This window comes from Triturus cristatus, chromosome 4_2, assembly GCF_964204655.1.
Source record: "Triturus cristatus chromosome 4_2, aTriCri1.1, whole genome shotgun sequence".
In the NCBI taxonomy this organism is placed as follows: Eukaryota; Metazoa; Chordata; class Amphibia; order Caudata; family Salamandridae; genus Triturus; species Triturus cristatus.
In genome coordinates this window covers 251,339,515-251,357,031 of record NC_140586.1, presented here as the reverse complement: position 1 = coordinate 251,357,031, position 17,517 = coordinate 251,339,515, and the positions used below count along the sequence as shown (strand labels likewise).

General features: G+C 48.4%; 1 protein-coding gene across 3 annotated transcripts in view; it reads left to right on the top strand.

Moving 5' to 3' along the window:
- The window catches only part of PLBD1 (phospholipase B domain containing 1), a 227,825-nt gene that overhangs the window by 119,729 nt on the left and 90,579 nt on the right, over window positions 1-17,517 (top strand). For all 3 annotated transcript variants that reach the window (XM_085601437.1, XM_085601436.1, XM_085601435.1), the window contains one exon: window positions 4,923-5,123. In XM_085601437.1, the coding sequence (XP_085457563.1) occupies window positions 4,923-5,123 (201 nt within the window). The remainder of the gene's footprint in view (window positions 1-4,922; window positions 5,124-17,517) is intronic.

Below are 17,517 nucleotides of genomic sequence, written 5' to 3'. Positions count from 1 at the left end.
GTTGGCGATGGCCCCATCGATGACCCCGTCACGATGACTCTGTCGACAACATTCCCACTACAAGGGGCACAACATCAGCAAAGGTATCAATACAGGATCCTTACATTGCTTTGACGATTACACCGTCGATGAGGTTCAAGATTACTAAGATAACCTCATTACGTCCTGAGGTTATTTTGCACAGCAAAGTGTCCCCTCTGCCTACAAGCCATTTACTGGACCTAGAAGAGCCTGCCGATGACGGATTTTTCGGACCAGCTCACAGCCCTTCAGAGCTGCACGTGAAATGCCAGAAGACGATGACTTGATGAGAAAGGACAATATTATCAATATTATATGCCTCCTCCTACTCAGAAGCATTATGAACCCTTCAGATATTATCCTGATCCTCCACCCAGACAGAATGACGTATAAGAGCCTTGATCCTTGGTCCAGGATCTTCAGGATATGCTCACTGACTACAGGAAGCATTTTGCACAACCTCCTGAGGAGCAACCAGTGGCACCACCACAACCTGTATCTCCTATTCGTCCAACACCTATCCCTCTGTCCGCCACTCCAGAAAGACGCCTGCTTCCCATATAGTAGCACCCCCAAGGGACGATCCATCTTCATCTGATGATGACCGAGAGGAAGGAGATATTCCTGAGCATCAGTCTCCACTACATGACTGGCTTGGCTACGTCATATCCACACCGTCCCCATCTCCTCAACATTCCTGTCCCAGAGGACATCGGAGGTTTTCATAACCTGATGAAAAGAGCAGCAACCAGGTTCCACCTCCCTATATCGGTTAAGCAGTCCGACTATTTCCTTTATGATTTCAAGGAACAAACAAGAAAGTCAGTCCGGGCTATACCCATCATAGGCTACATCTGTCAAGAAGGTGTCAAGATAATGAAGAACCCTGCCACAGTGGCAGCTGTCCTGCCTTGTATAGACGAGATGTACAGGGCCCCAGAGGATTCCCCTGCATGCCTGTCAGGACACACCCAAACCCAATTCTGTAATTTCTCAAGTGGCACAGCGTAGATCCAAAAACTCGTTCTCTTCTATATCTGCGCCGTCGGACAAAGAAGAACGCCGTTTAGACAACATAGACAGGTGGTTTTCCACCATGTCTGCCCTTACAGTTTGTGAGGCCAACACCCTGGTTATTCTGGGCAGCTATGACTCGCAGATGTGGTCAGATATCAGTTCCCTCATTGACCTCATTCCGGAAGACAAAAGACCTGAAGCGAAGAGGATCTTACAGGAGGCTGAGCGCACCTCTTGTGAGATTATAGATTGCGCCATGGACATCGCCTTCACAGCCTTCTACTAACTGATAGGCACAGTTGTTTTCAGGCACGAGCGAGGGCTTAAAGCGACTTCTTTAGGCCCGAAGTCCAATCTAAGATGCTTCACATGGCATATGATGGGGACACACTGTTTGGCAAGCACATTGATGACGCTCTTCTTGCCATTAGGACGGACACTGACACTCCAAATCCCTCAACATCCTCCACTACGGAAAGTTGCCCTTCCTGGGGGTACGTGGACGAGGTTTCTCAACCTACAGGGGTGTGTACCAATGCTCCCAGCATTACCAGTTCTACCAGCCCCAATACATCTCTGTGTGCCAACAGCAAACATACTGTCAACCATCCACCGGGGCACAGGTCACAAACAGTGACCTCATCCAGGTACAAGCTACACCACCTTCTCAATATCTCAAATTGCCTCCATCATTTGAAAAACATCACCTGAGACTTATATTGGGCCTAGTCATCTATGGCCATACCTTGGAGTTTATGGAAAGACCACCAAACACTCCTCAAAGATGAGCACCTTCCCTCATCTTCACCTATTAAGAAAGGAGGCACTCAAAATGCTTGCCAAAGGAGCAATAGAGAAGGTTCCAGTTGCACAAAAGGGAAGAGGATTCTACTCCTGTTTTTTTCTCATACTCAAATGATCTGGGGAATGGAGACCCATCCTAGATCGCAGGGAGCTGGACAAATTCCTCTGCAAGCAATCCTTTCGGATGATTGCTTTCTCCGGCATCCTTCACCTCCTGAACAGCGTAGACTCTATGACATCGCTAGACCTGGAAGGTCCATATTTCCATATCGCCATTCATCCAAAACACTGCAAATGTGTCTGCTTCACTGTAGCTGGTACCCATTACCAATTCAGAGTCCTCCCATTCGGCCTCAAGTCAGCCCCTCACATATTCTCCAAGTGTTTGGCTCCGGTAGCAGCTGCTCTCAGGAAACAAGGTAATCGGGTATTCTCGTACCTAGATGACTGGCTGCTAAAAGCTTCAACACAAACTGCCAGACCTATGTAAGCATGCCTGTCACTGTTTCTAAAGCTTGGTCTCACTATAAACCAATGAAAATCCTCAACTACTCCCAGTCAGACAATGCGGTTTCTAGGAGCTGACCTGAATACAACTCAGACCAAAGCCTTCTCCGCCAAGGAAACTACCAGACTTGGCTCAAAAAATCTCAAGAGAAAAGTATATTTCAGTAAGGCTGTTCACCTTGCTACTGGGCATGATTTCTTCCACAATCAAACTAATTCTGCTGGCACGCCTCAAGATGAGACCATTGCAGAAAGAACTTCAGCTCCAGTGGATTCAATCAGAAGGGTCCATCAAGGACTTGATACCATAACCCCAAAGATGATAGACCTACCAGCGTGGTGGCCTCACAGATCTCATCTATCACAAGGTCTCACATTTCTGCAATTGGTACCAGATTTTGTCGTCACCGCGAATGCTTCACTAGAAGTTTTGGGGAGGCCACCTGCAGGACCTACAGATTCAAGTAAAGTAGTTGACTCATCAGAAATGTGTGCACATCAACAGCCTGGAGGCTTTTCTTCCAAGGATAGCAGGATCCTCAGTGCTGGTCCTTACAGACCATACGACCAGCATGAATTATTTCAACAAACAAGGGGGTATCAAATCTCTCACACTGTCTCACGAAGTCCAAGAGCTTTGGTGTTTGCTCACGGCCTACAAGATATCCCTGAAGGCCGAACACAGGTCCAGAGTACACAACACCCTGGCGGACTGTCTCAACCGAGCCAAAGACCCCTGCCGTGAGTGGGAACTAGATTAACTACAGCTGGACAAGATCTTCTCACTGTGGAGGAAACCAGCACTGGATCTGTTTGCAACAAACAGCAACACAAAATGCCAGTTTTGTGCCAGTTGATATTCCCCTCCCATAGTCGCGGGGGCAATGCCCTTTCAATGGTCCTGAATTTATGCATATGCTTTTCCCCCCTTCACACTAATTCCCAAGGATCTCAACAAAATGAAAGCGAAACACTGTTGCCTCATTTGGATCTCTCCCAAGTGCCCAGGCAGCACTGGTTTACGGAGCTCATCCTCCCTCAGAGACCAGTCAGTCCAGTATGCCTTCCAACAACGTGAACGCTCCTGACTATGAACCAGGGCCAGATATTACATCCGGAGCCAGCCTCTCTCCACTGGCATGCATGGCTCCTGAGTTATGTGAGTTCAGAGACTTAAAGATCGCTAAAGAATGTAGAGACATCATATTCAAAGCAAGAGCAGAAGGCACAAATAAAATGTACAAGTTAAAATGGAAAAGATTCTGTTCATGGTGTCACCAGAATGACTTGCACCCGTTTGAAGCCTCTTCTGAAAAGATTTTGCCTCCTCTCCTCTCGCTTGCCAAGCTAAGCCTTGTTCATGCATCTGTAAAAGTTCACCTTGTGGCTCTTTAAGGTACAGCCGCTCTACACAGATGCAATCTCTTTGTTCAACATGAGTCATAAAGCAATTCACAAAGGGGCTACCAAGAGCTTTCCACCAGTGCAGGCTTCTCCCTCAGAATGGCGTCTCAGCATGGTCCTCGCAATTAATGAAACATTCTTTTGAACCCACTCCCAAGGCTGATCTAAAGTTTCTCATGTGGGAAGTAGCTCTATTACTCACTGTTACATCTATGAGAAGGGTTAGCGAGATACAGGCCTTCACGACACAAGAACCTTTTCTACGTTTCACAGAAGAGTTTGTTCTTCTCCGAACAAACCCAAAATTAATTCCAAAGGTTCCGTCTCAATTTCATCTCAATGAGCCTATCATACGCTGAACTTTTTGCCCCATTCCAGATACTTGTTGAAAGGGCTCTCCATACATTGGACATTAAACGGTGTCTCAGGTTTTACCTCCACCAAACTAATTATAGATCTGAATGCTTCCAATCTCAATATAGGTCTATGTTATATATTATTGCTTTGTTACTCACCATCCTCTAAGGGTACTTAAATTACCTAAAATGCCGCTTGCTATTCTGATTCAAGCATGTGAATCTATGAAACATCCAATACTGGATAAGAAAATTAGTTACTTACCTGTAACTGCATTTATACAGTATTGATATGTTTCCCACTTGTACTTGAAAATCTGAGGGACTCAGCCTCTCTTGGGACTGTTTTTAGAGGGTTCTAGCACCTGATTGGTCATAGTTCAAGTTTGGTCCTTATTTAAAAAGGACATAGGCTATTAAACTGATGGCTTCGTGCCATTATAACCTATGATAGTTATACATACTGCTTTACTATGGTACCCTGGGATTCCCACTTCGACGAAGGGGAATGATTCAAGCATGTGAATCTATGAAAGATACCAATACTGAATAACTGCAGTTACAGGTAAGTAATGTATTTTCTTTTTGGCCTGGCTGATTGATGGCTACTGATGTGATGCTTTTTTTGTTTCCATAATAAAGAAGTTTAATCTGATGAGAGGCTGCACTTGCACCTGAATTGTTTTGCAAAATTGAGCTCTCCCTCTCTAAAACCAACTGCAATCATGCACATTCATGAAGCACTAAACATAAAAATCCAAGTAAATTCCCATCTGACAATAGTTTTCATACCTTCCCTCATTTTCGGCATAGGCTTCCTGGAGTCTTTGGATGATTTCTACATTCTTGGAAGTGGCCTTGTGATGTTGCAGACCACAAATAACGTCTTCAACAAGACTCTCTTCAAGGAGGTGGTTCCCCAAGCACTCTTCAGCTGGCAGAGAGTCCGTATTGCTAATATGATGGCCAAGAGTGGTAAAGCCTGGTCGAAGATCTTCGCAATGTACAACTCTGGTAAGTGGCATGCGAACTGCAGGGACGTGGAACTGTTTTTTTACTATTGGTGTCACCGGGAATCCAAAAGTATTGTACTCCATCTGGATAACCAAGTAATATTTCTTTTAAAAGGAATATGTTTTTCTGGACAGAAGGACAGAAAATAAAGTAGGACAGATTCAATTAAGAACAAAATAACAATCCACTACACGGTCAGAACCTAGCTATCCCTATAATCACCAGTTGATTGTATCTTTGCCCCTAATCATGTACAACACTCCACTACTATTTGGCAAGGTTGGTACTATATAAATACTTTATAGATACATACAACGTAAACATTCTGAGTGCCTCTGCACTGCTGTTAATCAAACTATTCAGTCACTGTTGTCTCTGTGCAAGTCTGAGTGTCAAATTCTCACATTGAAATCTTAAGACATGGCTCGAAGTGAAAGCCTTTATTCACAACATTCAGTCACAGACCTATGGTTATTTTCTAAACATTGCTTTCTTTCATTGTTCACAAAACAATTCTACAAATTGCTAACAAATCCAGTCACTTTAAGCTAAAGCCAAGTCTGTTATTCTGATAACATGTAAACGATCTGTTTCATTTTGAATAAAAACAATTAAATATGGTTGGTATCGGACTCTATTTTCAAGTTGTACAGTTTCAGTGCTTGTTAAATCCCAGTTTACAAAAAAGGGGTTTCCTCTGAGTAACAAGCCATTTTTATACCTTAGAACTTGAACAAAGAAGCAGCAGTGGAAACTGTCTTTTTCAAATGTGGCTGGCTGCTACAAGGTGATTAATACTCCCTATTTCCAAAGACTGCTATGTACACTCTGTTGCCAAAACTGAGCCACAGGTGGGCCTGGCTGCCCGCAAGGATAGGATTTGTTTGTTTAGGGTTCTTTTTGCAACAGTTTCTATACTTTCATTCGGTGGGAGGCTATAATGGCACTAGGCCATCAGTTTAATAGCCTATCTATGTCCTTTAAAAAAAAGAAGGACCAAATCTGACCTATGACTAATCGGGTGCTTGCACCCTTTAGAACAATCCCAAGAGAGGCTGAGTCACGTGTTAAGGGAGTCTCCCGGAGCTCTGCTCAGTTTTCTTCAAGAAAGATATTGAAATCTTTTTCTACTACAACAGTGTCTGACAGAAAAGGCCTTTTCTGTCCTTCTGAGACCTGTGGGAAGAAAAGGGTACATGTGGATGACCTGCATGAGGATTGCTTTTACTGACCACATCCCCAGCAAAAGGTAAAAGACTTCTCGCATTTTCTCTTCAAAAACATTGAAGGACAAGATGGGGAGCTTCAAAAAGCAGAATCTCAAAGAACATATTCTGAGTAAGACAGTGATACATCTTCTAGGTCTCACTAGAGAGCTATGTTCCATAAAGGGAATTCTTAGGCACCAGGAAATCCCTGAAGACATCCCATCAGGCTAAGGACTCTAAGAAAAGGGAGAAGCAAAAACAATTCTCCTCAGAGACTGCCTTATCTGCACCATCTACTCCTAACATGGTTAGATGTCACTCTTCTGCCTCCTCCTCAGACCCATCCATGACTAGAAGTAAATCCTCTATCAGGGCCCCGTCGACCGCACCATCACCGTAGACAGCAAGATCGTCGACGAAAACCACTACAATGGTCCCGTTGTCGAGACCGTCAATGGCTAAAACGACAGCCTCTATATACGCTTCCATCTCGTAGACGAAAATTGCGGCATGAACTAAGATCCCGTCAACAATGACCATGTCGAAGCTACCCCCGTCGATGATCCCGTCGACGATCCTGTCAATTACTGTCCCGTCCACGACCATTCCGTCTGTGAGGGGCACAACATCGGCAAAGTTATCAAGACAGGATACTTACATTGATCTGATGACGCCACTGTCGAAGTGGATCAAGATTACAAAGGTAACCAAGACCTCATTACGTCCTGAGATTACTTCGCCCAGCAAAGTGTCACCTCTGCCTCCAGACCATTTACTGGATCTTGAAGAGTCCCTTTCGGACCAGCTCACAGCCCTTCGGAGCTACACGTGAAATGCGAGGATGAAGATGCTGACTTTTATGGGGAAGGACAGTATTATCAAGACTGTTATCCTACTCCTACTCATAGGCACTATGAGCCCTTCAGATATTATCCTGATCCTCCTCCTAGACAGGATGATGAACAGGTGCCTAAATCCTTGGTCCATGATCTTCAGGCTATGCTCACTGACTACAGGACATGTTTTTCGCAACCGGCTGAGGAGCAACCAGTGGAATCAAAACAATCTACATCTCCTATTACTCCAGCACCTATCCCTCCGCCCCCCACTCCTAAAATGACACCTGCTTCCCATATAGCTGCATCACCGAGGGAGGATCCATCATCATCTGATGACGACAGAGAGGAAGGTGAAATTCCTGAGCCTCAGCCTCCACTAGATGACTGGGATAACTACATCATACCCACAGCATCCCCAACAGCCTGTCGATTCTCCTCCAGAGGACATCGGAGGTTTTCATAACCTGATGGAAAGAACGGCAACCAGGTTCCACCTCTCTCTTTATCTGTTAAGCAGTCCGAATGTTTCCTTTATAATTTCAAGGAACAAACAAGAAAGTCAGTCTGGCCTATACCCATCATAGACTATGTCTGTCAAGAGGGTGTCAAGATAATGAAGATCCCTGCCACAGTGGCGGCTGTCCTGCCTTGTATTGACAAGAATTACAGGGCCCCAGAGAATTCCCCTGCATCCCTGTCAGGACTCCCCCAAACCTGTTTCTTTCATTTCTCAAGCGGCACTGCGTAGATCCAAAAACCTGTCCACTGCTATGTCTGCGCCACCAGACAAAGAAGGGCACTGTTTAGAAAATGTTGGCAAGAGGCTTTCCACCATGTCTGCCATCACATTTTGTGTGGCCAGCTCCCTGGCTATTCTGGGCCACTATGACCAGCAGATGTGGCCAGATATCAGTTCCCTCATTGACCCCTTTCTGGAAGACAAAAGGCCTGAAGCAAAGAAGATCTTACAGGAGGGCGTGCGCACCTCCTTCGCGATTATAGATTGCACTATGGGCATCGCCTCCACAGGCTTCCACCAACTGTCAGGCACGGCGCTTTTACGGTTAAAGCAACTTCATTTTGGTCCAAAGTCCAATCTAAGATACTTGACATGGTGTAATGATGCAGACACACAATTTGGCAAGCACATTGATGACGCTCTTCTTGCCATTAAGATGAACACTGACACAGCCAAATCCCTCGGCACCCTTCAGTACAGAAGGTTGCCCTCCCTGGTGGTGTGTGGGCAAGGTTTCTCAACCTACAGAGGTGCCTACCAATGTTCCCAGTAATACCAGTCCTACCAGCTCCAATACAGGTCTGCGTACCAGCAGCAAACTTACCGTCAACCATCCACAGCGGGTTTCTCGAAGCAAGGCCCCCATAGAAAGCCACCTCAGAAATGTGACACAGGTCGCAAACACTGAGCTCATCCACGTACCAGCTATACCACCTTCTTCTCACCCCGTAGGTGCGAATGTCTCCAATTACCTCCATCATTGGAAAAGCATCACCTCAGACAGATGGGTATTGGACCTCGTCACCTATGTCCATAACCTGGAGATCTGAAAGAAACACGTTGGTTATAGATTCCTTACCTTAGAATTACCCCCATGCGTCAGACTATATCCGGAAAGTTTTTTCGTCAGCGGTACCCATGCGAGTCGGAAGGTGGTGTCGGTCGGCTCCGCGTCTGTCGTTGACGTCGTCGTCGCTGGTATGACGTCGAGGTAGCTACGTAGACGCGCCCTCGTGCGCTGACGTCAGTTCTCTTATTCCGCGCCAGCCAGCGCAGATCCGGGAAGAGCGGTACCTCCAGTCATTTTTTGACGGACTTTGTCGACTTCTTTTTCGAGTCTTCGACTCCTGGTGCACGAGGGATGCCCGTTTCAAGCCATGCGGTTACTGTCATTGGATGATGTCGGTGAGGGATCCGCACCACATGTGTCTCTTTTGCCTGGAGCGTGACCATGACCCCAATTCGTGCCCCGAATGACGGTCGATGGCGCCGAAGGCTTTGCGGGAGCGTTCCCGAAAGCTTCTTGAGCACTGGTAGTCTACTCCACGCCATCCGAGGTAACGGTCGCGAGGGAGGTCGGGGGACTGGTCGCGGAGCCACCGCCATTCGTCCAAGTCTTCGCACTTGGGGTCGGGTAATTCGAAGAATAGAAAGAAGTCGAAGAAGCACCGTCGCTCTTCGACTTCTCCTCGTCGACCGACACAACAAGGGACCCGGGTGGTGCCCCTGCCGCGGCTCCGTGCGCGGAGCCCCACGAGTCGACTCCGCATTTCCCTCCCTTCCCGGGACCCGTAGCGACTTCCTCCCAGCTTCGAACGTTCTACGAGGTGATGCATGCCATCTTTGGGCGGCTCAAACCCACCGGGGCACCTTCGGGCCCCGCAGACTCGGTTGGGGGGGCCTAGGACTTCGCCGCCGACCGAGAAGGCGCCGGTTGACCTGATTACGCCTCCACCAGCGCTGCTTCCTCCGGCACTACTACCGCAGTCGGGCCCCCGGCCGGCATCAACCCCGGCCAGTGGTTTGGACACCTCCCCTGACCATGGCATGTTGTCTCCTCCTACCGTGGCTACTGAGGAGGGAGTGTCATACGCAGTGGTGTTGCGTAGGGGCACTCAACCTCGAGCTTACTAGGGTGGCGGTCAGGACTAACCTCCTGACAGAGGTGCTTCTACCGGCTACAAGCTCTTCGGAGCCCTTGCTACTGTTTAATGAGGCCCTCACCGACGTCCTTTTGGGCACGTGGTTCAGGCGCAACACGGGGGCTCTCATGGACAGGATGATTGCCCGACGCCACCGCCCGCTCCAGGCGATTCCACTTTCCTCTCCCAACACCCCACCCCGGAGAGCTTGGTGGTCCAAGCCTCCACCTCCAAGAGTGCATTCCCTACCGCTCCACCGGAAAGGGAATCCAAGAAGCTGGTCCATCTTGGAAAGAAAATGTTCTCTTCCGCCAGCTTAGGACTGCGGTTGGTAAACACTGCATGTCTCTTCGGCTGTTATTCCCATTCAGTGTGGGATATGGTTGTGCAGGTGCTGCCTCAGTGTCCGGAGGAGGCCCGGGCAGTGCTCTCCCAGGCTGTCGCCACCGGGAGCGATGCGGCGAAGTTTACCATCTGTTGTAGGTTGGACACCGCCGATTCTCTGGGCAGGACCATTTCAACATCAGTAGCGCTTCGTCGCTACACCTGGATGAGATCGACTGGCTTTTCAGGGGATGTCCAGAACACCTTGATGGACATGCCCTTTGATGGCCGTCGCCTTTTTGGCGACAAAGCAGACCACGTTCTAGAACCTTTCAAAGACTCGCATGCTACGGCCAAGTCCTTGGGCCTCTCCACCCGCCCTGCACAGTCTGCTTTTCACCCCTATCGTGGCTACGGAAGGGGTGCCCCGCTACGTCCCGTCCAGGGCCACAGGCCGCAGCAAGTTACCCATCCTTTGCGCGGCCAGGGAGGTGGGAACAACTGTCATGGTTCTGGGGGTCAGCGGGTGGGCCAGTCCACCAACCCCCTCTCTGCAGCAGCCTCCAAATCCTCCTAGTCCGACCTTTCAGGCCCATCAAACTTCAGTGGGCGGCAGGATTCACCATCGCCTCCCCCAATGGCACAGCATCACGTCAAACAGGTGGGTTTTGCAAATAGTCCGAAGGGGCTACTCCCTCCCCTTCGAGACTACCCCTCCAGCCATGCCACCGAGATACCACCACATGTTGGAGGATCATCTGGCCCTTCTCCAGCAGGAAGTTATGGCTCTCTTAGCCAGGGGAGCCATTGAGCGCGTTCCTGTCCCAGAAGTAGGTCGTGGTTGTTACCCCCACTATTTTCTGGTCCCCAAGAAGGACAAGGGCCTGCCTCCTATCTTGGATCTCAGGGACATCAACCGCTTCCTCCGGAAGGAGAAGTTCAAGATGTTTACGCTGGCTCAGGTCTTGTTTGCCCTCGACCCAGAAGACTGGATAGTAGCGTTGGACTTGCAGAACGCCTTTTTGTCACATTCCCGTCCTGCTGGCCCATCGGCGTTATCTACGGTTCACGTTAGGCCACGAGCATTTCCAGTTCACCGTGCTCTCCTTTGGCCTTACCAGCGCCCCTCGGGTGTTCACGAAAGTGATGACGGCGGTCGCAGCTCATCTGCGCAGATCAGGGGTTTCAGTCTTCCCCTATCTCGACGACTGGATGTTGAAGGCAGGCTCGCCCCAGGCAGTCATCTCCCACCTCGGGACTACGGTCAACCTCCTAGATTCACTGGGGTTCTCCATCAATGTGCCAAAGTCACATCTGATTCCCTCTCAGAAGCGCCTCTTCATTGAAGCGGTGCTGGACACGACGCGGTTTCTGGTCTATCCTCCCGAATAGCGAGTCTGAGATATTCAGGCTCTGATTCCGATCTTTCAGCCTCTATCCCAGGTTTCAGTCAGAATGACTCTGAGGCTGCTGGGCCTCATGGCCTCCTGCATCCTGCTGGTCAATCATGCCAGGTGGCATATGTGGGCTCTGCAGTGGGACCTGAAGTTCCAGTGGGCGCAGCATCAGGGGAATCTGTCTGATTGCGTCCCTCTCCGTTCGCATCCCTTCTGGGATGGGGCGGCCACATGGGAGAGGCGGAGATCAGAGGCCTCTGGGCTCCGGCGGAGTCCGGGCTCCACATCAACCATCTAGAGCTCCGGGCGATTCGTCTTGCACTGAAAGCATTCCTTCCCTCTATCCAGGGAAGAGTAGTGCAGGTGTTCACGCACAACACCACCGCCATGTGGTACAGGGCGGGGTGGGGTCGTGGACCATATGTCTGGAGGCCCTCCGCCTCTGGACATGGATGGAACATCAGGGCATATCCCTTGTGATTTAACACCTGTCAGGTTCTCTGAACGCCAGGGCGGACAAACTCAGGTGCATGATGGATCACAAATGGCTTCTTCACTCAGAGGTGGTGCAAGGTCTCTTTCAACAGTGGGGAGAGCCTTGGTTAGATCTATTTGCCACCGAAGAGAACACGCAATGTCAGCATTCTGCGCAATGGAATTTCCAAGGCAGCACTCGCTAGGCGACGCTTTTCGTCGCGAGTGGATTTGCGGTCTGTTGTACGCCTTATCGCCTATACTACTTCTACCCAGAGTGCTGAAGAAGATCAGGCGCGACCGGGCCCAAGTCATTCTTGTGGCCCCGGATTGGGTACGAAGAGTCTGGTATCCCGAGCTGCTCAACATAGCCATCGATCCTCCGATCAGACTGCCTCTTCAGGAGGATCTTCTGTCGCAGCAGCAGGGGACAGTCCTCCACCCAAACCTGTCCAGCCTCCACCGCCTTGCGTGGAGATTGAACAGCGTCAGTTGACGTCTTTTGACCTGCCTCCTGAAGTCTGAGATGTAATCTGGGCAGCCAGGCGTCCCTCCACTAAGACGGTATACTCCTGCCGGTGGAACAAGTTTGTGGTATGGTGCACAGCAAAGGTTGTGGATCCCCTTTCTGCCCCTCTTTCTGAGGTTCTCTTGTTTCTTCTTTCTCTAGCCCAGCAGGGCTCTTCTCTGGGCACTATCAAGGGCTATCTTTCGGCCATTTCTGCCTTCCTTCGGCTTCCAGATCAGCCTTCCCTTTTCAAGTCCCCGGTTGTAAGTCGCTTCTTGAAAGGCATTACTCATCTCTTTCCTCCTATTCCCTTCGTTATACCTCAGTGGGACTTGAGCCTGGTTTTAACTTATTTAATGTGCGCTCCCTTTGAGACGCTTCACAACTGTGCTTTAAGACTCTTGACTCTCAAAACTGTGTTCCTGGTGGCCATCACCTCTGCCAGATGAGTGAGTGAGCTCCAGGCGCTTCTTTCTAAGCCTCCTTTTCTCTCTGTACATCTGGACATAGTTGTCCTTGGGACTCGTCCATCCTTCCTGCCCAAGGTTGTCACTGCCTTCCACATCAGGCAGACTATCCCTTTGCCCACCTTCTTTCCACCTCCGCATCCTTCGAAAGAGGAAGATAGGCTCCACCGTCTGGACCCAAAAGTGCGCTTTCTTTCTATCTGATCACACAAAACAGTTCTGGGTGGATGACCAACTCTTTGTTGGCCTCGTGGGTGCCAAGAAGGGTTGGGCCGTACACAAGCGAACAATTTCTCGATGGGTCGTTTTGTGTATAAAGGCATGCTATTCTCTGGCTAAAAAGGAGCCTCCAGTGGGGCTACGCGCCCATTCCACCAGGGCGACGGCAGCCACTACTGCCTTGGGAAGAGGAGTTCTGGACAGCCAAGTCCGGAGAGGTGGCTTCTTTAGCCGTTCTGTTCTCCAGGACTTTCTGGTGTGATCTTGGTTCGCAGACCCACCACCGGGGTTGGTATTGCTGGGGTATCTATTCTAAGGTAAGGAATCTATAACAAACGTGTTTCTTTCAGATGAACAAGTTACTTACCTTCGGTAACGATATATCTGTAAGAAACAGTTAGTTATAGATTCCTTACCGCCCCACCCATCCTCCCCGTTCTGCGAACTGATTTCTAGGGTTAAGGATATCCTTTCAGGGCCCTCGTTTAGTGCACCAGTGGTCAGTGTCTTGCATGGCTCTGCTTTCTGGCGTGAAAAGTCATGTACAGGACTGACGTCAGCGCGCTAGAGCGGCGTCTAAGTAGCTACCACAACGTCATCCCGGCGACCACGATGCCAACGACGGACGCAGAGCTGACCGACGCCACCTTCCGACGTGCCTAGGTACTGCTGACGAAAAAACTTTCCGGATCCAGTCTGACGCCTGGGGGTAATTCTAAGGTAAGGAATCTATAACTAACTAATGTTTCTTACAGATATATCGTTACCGAAGGTAAGTAACTTGTTCTTTATGGAAAGGCCACCAAACACTCCTCTAAGGGGACCGCACCCCCCTCGAATTAATTTATTAAGAAAGGAGACCCTCATAATGCTTGACAAGGGAGCAATAGAGCAGGGAAGAGAATTCTACTCCCATTTTTTCCTCATACGCAAGAAATCAGGGGAATAGAGACCCATCCTTGATCTCGGGAAGCTAAAGAAATTCCTCTGTAAGCAATGCTTTCCGATGAATACTCTCACCGATATCCTTCATCTCCTGAACAGCAAAGACTTCATGACATCTCTAGACCTGGAAGATGCATATTTCCAAATCCCCATTCATCTCAAACACTGCAAACCGCTCTGCTTCACTGAAGCTGGTACCCATTACCAATTGAGAGTTCTCCCATTCATCCTCAAGTCAGACCCTTGAATATCTACCAAGTATTTGTCCCCGGTAGCAACTGCTCTCAGGAAACAAGGCCATTTGGTATTCCACTACTTAGACGACTGGCTGCTAAAAGCTTCAAATTCAAGGCAAACCTGCCAGAGTCTACCTGTCACTGATTCTCAAGCTGAGCCTCACTGTAAATCGACAGAAATCCTCAACTACACCCAGTCAAACAATGCAGTTTCTAGAAGCCAACCTGTATACAACTCAGAACAAAGCCTTCCTCTCCTAGGAAAGACAAAGGAGACTAGCAGACTTTGCTCACAAAATCTCAAGAAAAAGTATGTTTCAGTTAGGCTGGTAGAGTCACTACTGGGCATTATTTCTAACGCAATCAACCTAGTTCCGCTGGCTTGCCTCAGAATGAGACCTTGTGTATAAAAAACGGGGGATTGATTCGATAAGGGTTTCAGAGGCCGGAATCGGTACAATGGCTATATAAACATGTGGGTGCCTCTGAGCCCATAAATCACAATTTTTCTTTGTCTTTCAGTCCTTTTTATTGACTGTAAGTATCAATTTAATTTTTCTATTTTACACTTGATTTAAAGAGAGAAAACACTTCATCAATAGACTTTTCACCTGTCTTTTCCATGAAAATTTACAAATTTCTTGTACACTTATTTACACTTTTCAGCATCAACATATAACAAAACATGCATCCATTGCTCAAAATAAATCACTTACATAAAAAATATTTACAATACATAACAGTACACAAATGTCCAGCTGATTGCATTTTTGGAACCCTAACTCAGTTGGTCCTCAATCGTCACAATCTCTTTTGGTCCTTAGCAGGGTCAGAAAAGAATTTTTTAATTGGTTTTATGGGGGAACTTTAAATTAATTGTTGTTCCTACTCAGGGGAAGCATAAACACTTAGATATTTTTCCCAATAAGTTCTGAATCGCTGCTTGTATGTTGCCAACGCGTTTCGACCTGTAATGTATGGACCTGCGACTTTGTGGAGAGGTCTTCCTCAGGGCTTATTAATGTTCTGGTGGGACATCTTTTGCCTGTATGGGTAACAATGTATCTAATTTTAGTGTACATTCTTTTTAATGCTTCTTACGAGTAAATTAGGTCTGTTAAACTTACGTACCATGTTTTCAATTATTCAGATTTTTCAGGCTGGCTGCTACCTTTGTCCTGCATGGATATATGTATATTAGGATAAGGGTACCCCTCTGGTCATCTAACATATGCATCCATTGTTGGACTTACTGGGTTTATTAGTAGTGTACCTACCCAGTCTGATTCGTAGGGAAGTAAAAGCCTGTTCAATTTCATGGAATGTGCAGCTCTATACGTTCGTGCAGTGGCTCGTTTCTGAAAAAGTTTAAAGGATATATTTTAGGAGACCAATGGAGAAGGAATTTTCACTCTATTATCTTGCATCCAGCGCGTAACTTGACTCCCTTATTACTATTTTTTTAGGAGCGGCTTTTGTATGAAGAACGGAAGGACTGCATTTTTGCTTGTGTTGTTAGAGCGGATTACGAACTTTGAACGCTTAATGTGTGTTTGTTCTTATGCCCGAAAGAAAGCCTTCTTGTACCGCATATCGCCCGTTTGTGGTGTTAGTTCGTGAATCATGGTTCTTTTTCGCTCGTTTCGACTTACTTTCGTTCAAGGGTCTCGGATTCCGCTTTTCATCCGGTTTATTTTCTCCGCGTCCTCGCCGTTTTGGAGCCTCTTACGTTTGGGATGCCGGCTGTTTGATCTATTTGTCATGCGCGGGGCGCGCCTGCGTTCCACGTCATGCCTGTGATGTTGCCATGGGGATATTTCGTTTATGCAGTTGCAATTCTGCGTCGTCCATTGGCTGTAGCCGTGGAGATACTTTGTTTGTTTTGATCGTTTGTTGTTCAATAAAGTTGTGGATACTTTGCTATTGTTGCGTCCACGGTGTCCTATTAATCAATATGTTCGAGGCATGTGGGCTGCTGAATTCATATCTGTGCATAGATCGCCGCCTAGTGTTGGGTCCGGATGATTGCACATTGTTGTCCTGGAAGAGTCTTCGAAGTATCACGAGATAGGTGGCTCCTCCCCTGGACTACAGTGCGCATGGGCATCCTCTCCATCCTTAAATTGTTTTTTTCCGCCATTGGGTTCGGATGTGCTTATCTTAGCTCAAGTTAGGAAAATTCAGTTTAAGGCCAAAAGGCCTTTAGTTCTCGTCGGTACTGTTCCCGTTCGGTATCGACCAGTTTCTTTAGTGCTTTAGCACCTTCTTCAAGCTTTTCGAATCTGCTTGATCCGAACATCGAACTTCGATCGACGATGGAATCGAGGACTCCCTTCAAAAGATGTCCTTTATGCCACGCAAAATACCCACACATCGACGTCCACCCGGTATGCAACAAATGTCTCTCACCGGATCACGATGAGTCGAAATGTATGGCCTGTGCCCGGTTCCGATCGAAGAAGACTCTCCGGAATCGACGGGCAGCGAGATTGGAGGCGCAGCAATCGGCGCCTGCCCTGGCCAACATCTTTAGCTCCGAAGACGAGGACGCCGAGAGCGTAGAAGACGTAGACTCCAGCCCCGCTTCCGAACACGACTCACGATCGGAAGACGACGATGAGGTGATCTTTCAGAGAGAAGAAGTGGTCGAAGAGGTAGGAGACTACGATGAGGCCCTTGGGGCCGAGGAAGATAGCTCCAGCGAAGACCTAGGCCAACCCGTCGATACGGAGGCCGAAAAAATAAGTCGTCATAAGGCTCAGGTCGAGGGATCGCCTACGGGCCTTACCCAAGATCAATCTCACGGTTCTCCGGCCCCGCCTCCAGGCCCGGCCTCGAACATTTCACAAGAGCCATTATTATCGAAGACGACTGGATTCCCTTCAGCGAAACCGAAACCGTCCATCGCACCGGTTCCATCGAAACCGAAAGTGAAACTGGTTGCAATCGGCTCGAAGGCCTCGAAGCCCTCCACTCCTTCGACGCCGGCAAAGGTCATCGGCTCCGAACGCGCAAAAAGGGATTTCGGTGCCGAGCTCACCGCAGCAGATACGGGAGCCGAGCCGAAGAAGAAGGCCCTCGGTCCCCACAAGGCGCTGCGGCCTCTGGCACCGAAG